Source organism: Cariama cristata, unplaced genomic scaffold, assembly GCF_000690535.1.
Source record: "Cariama cristata isolate BGI_N322 unplaced genomic scaffold, ASM69053v1 scaffold4068, whole genome shotgun sequence".
NCBI classification, from domain to species: Eukaryota; Metazoa; Chordata; class Aves; order Cariamiformes; family Cariamidae; genus Cariama; species Cariama cristata.
The window spans coordinates 7,333-7,629 of NW_009631493.1; the positions used below are offsets into that span (position 1 = coordinate 7,333).

The 297-nt window shown below is 55.9% G+C and overlaps 1 protein-coding gene across 1 annotated transcript in view; it reads left to right on the forward strand.

The window, feature by feature from the left end:
* The window catches only part of LOC104166132 (CUGBP Elav-like family member 6), a 6,932-nt gene that overhangs the window by 2,753 nt on the left and 3,882 nt on the right, over positions 1–297 (forward strand). The window contains exon 4 of the mRNA XM_009705963.1: positions 140–245. Within this exon, the coding sequence (XP_009704265.1) occupies positions 140–245 (106 nt within the window). The remainder of the gene's footprint in view (positions 1–139; positions 246–297) is intronic.

Below are 297 nucleotides of genomic sequence, written 5' to 3' on the forward strand. Positions count from 1 at the left end.
TGCCAGTGGGTGTGGATACCCATCAGGGTTTGTGGATCCCCATTTAGGGGCACAACAGAGGGCTTCACGCCCCGGGGTGAGGGTGGCATGGCTGTAAGGCGCAGCAGTCCCATTTATCACCTTTTTTAGTGTCACCTAGACCTTCTCCTGTCTCCGGGTCTGGCATGGGGTGGCATTTATCCCTCTGAGCCCCTGTGCGTGGGTGCAAAGGGGGGATGCTAATTTATCCTCTCCTGCTCCCCCTTTCTCTCTGCCTCTCGCTCGCTTTTCCCTTTCCCCCCTTTCTTTCCTTAAGAT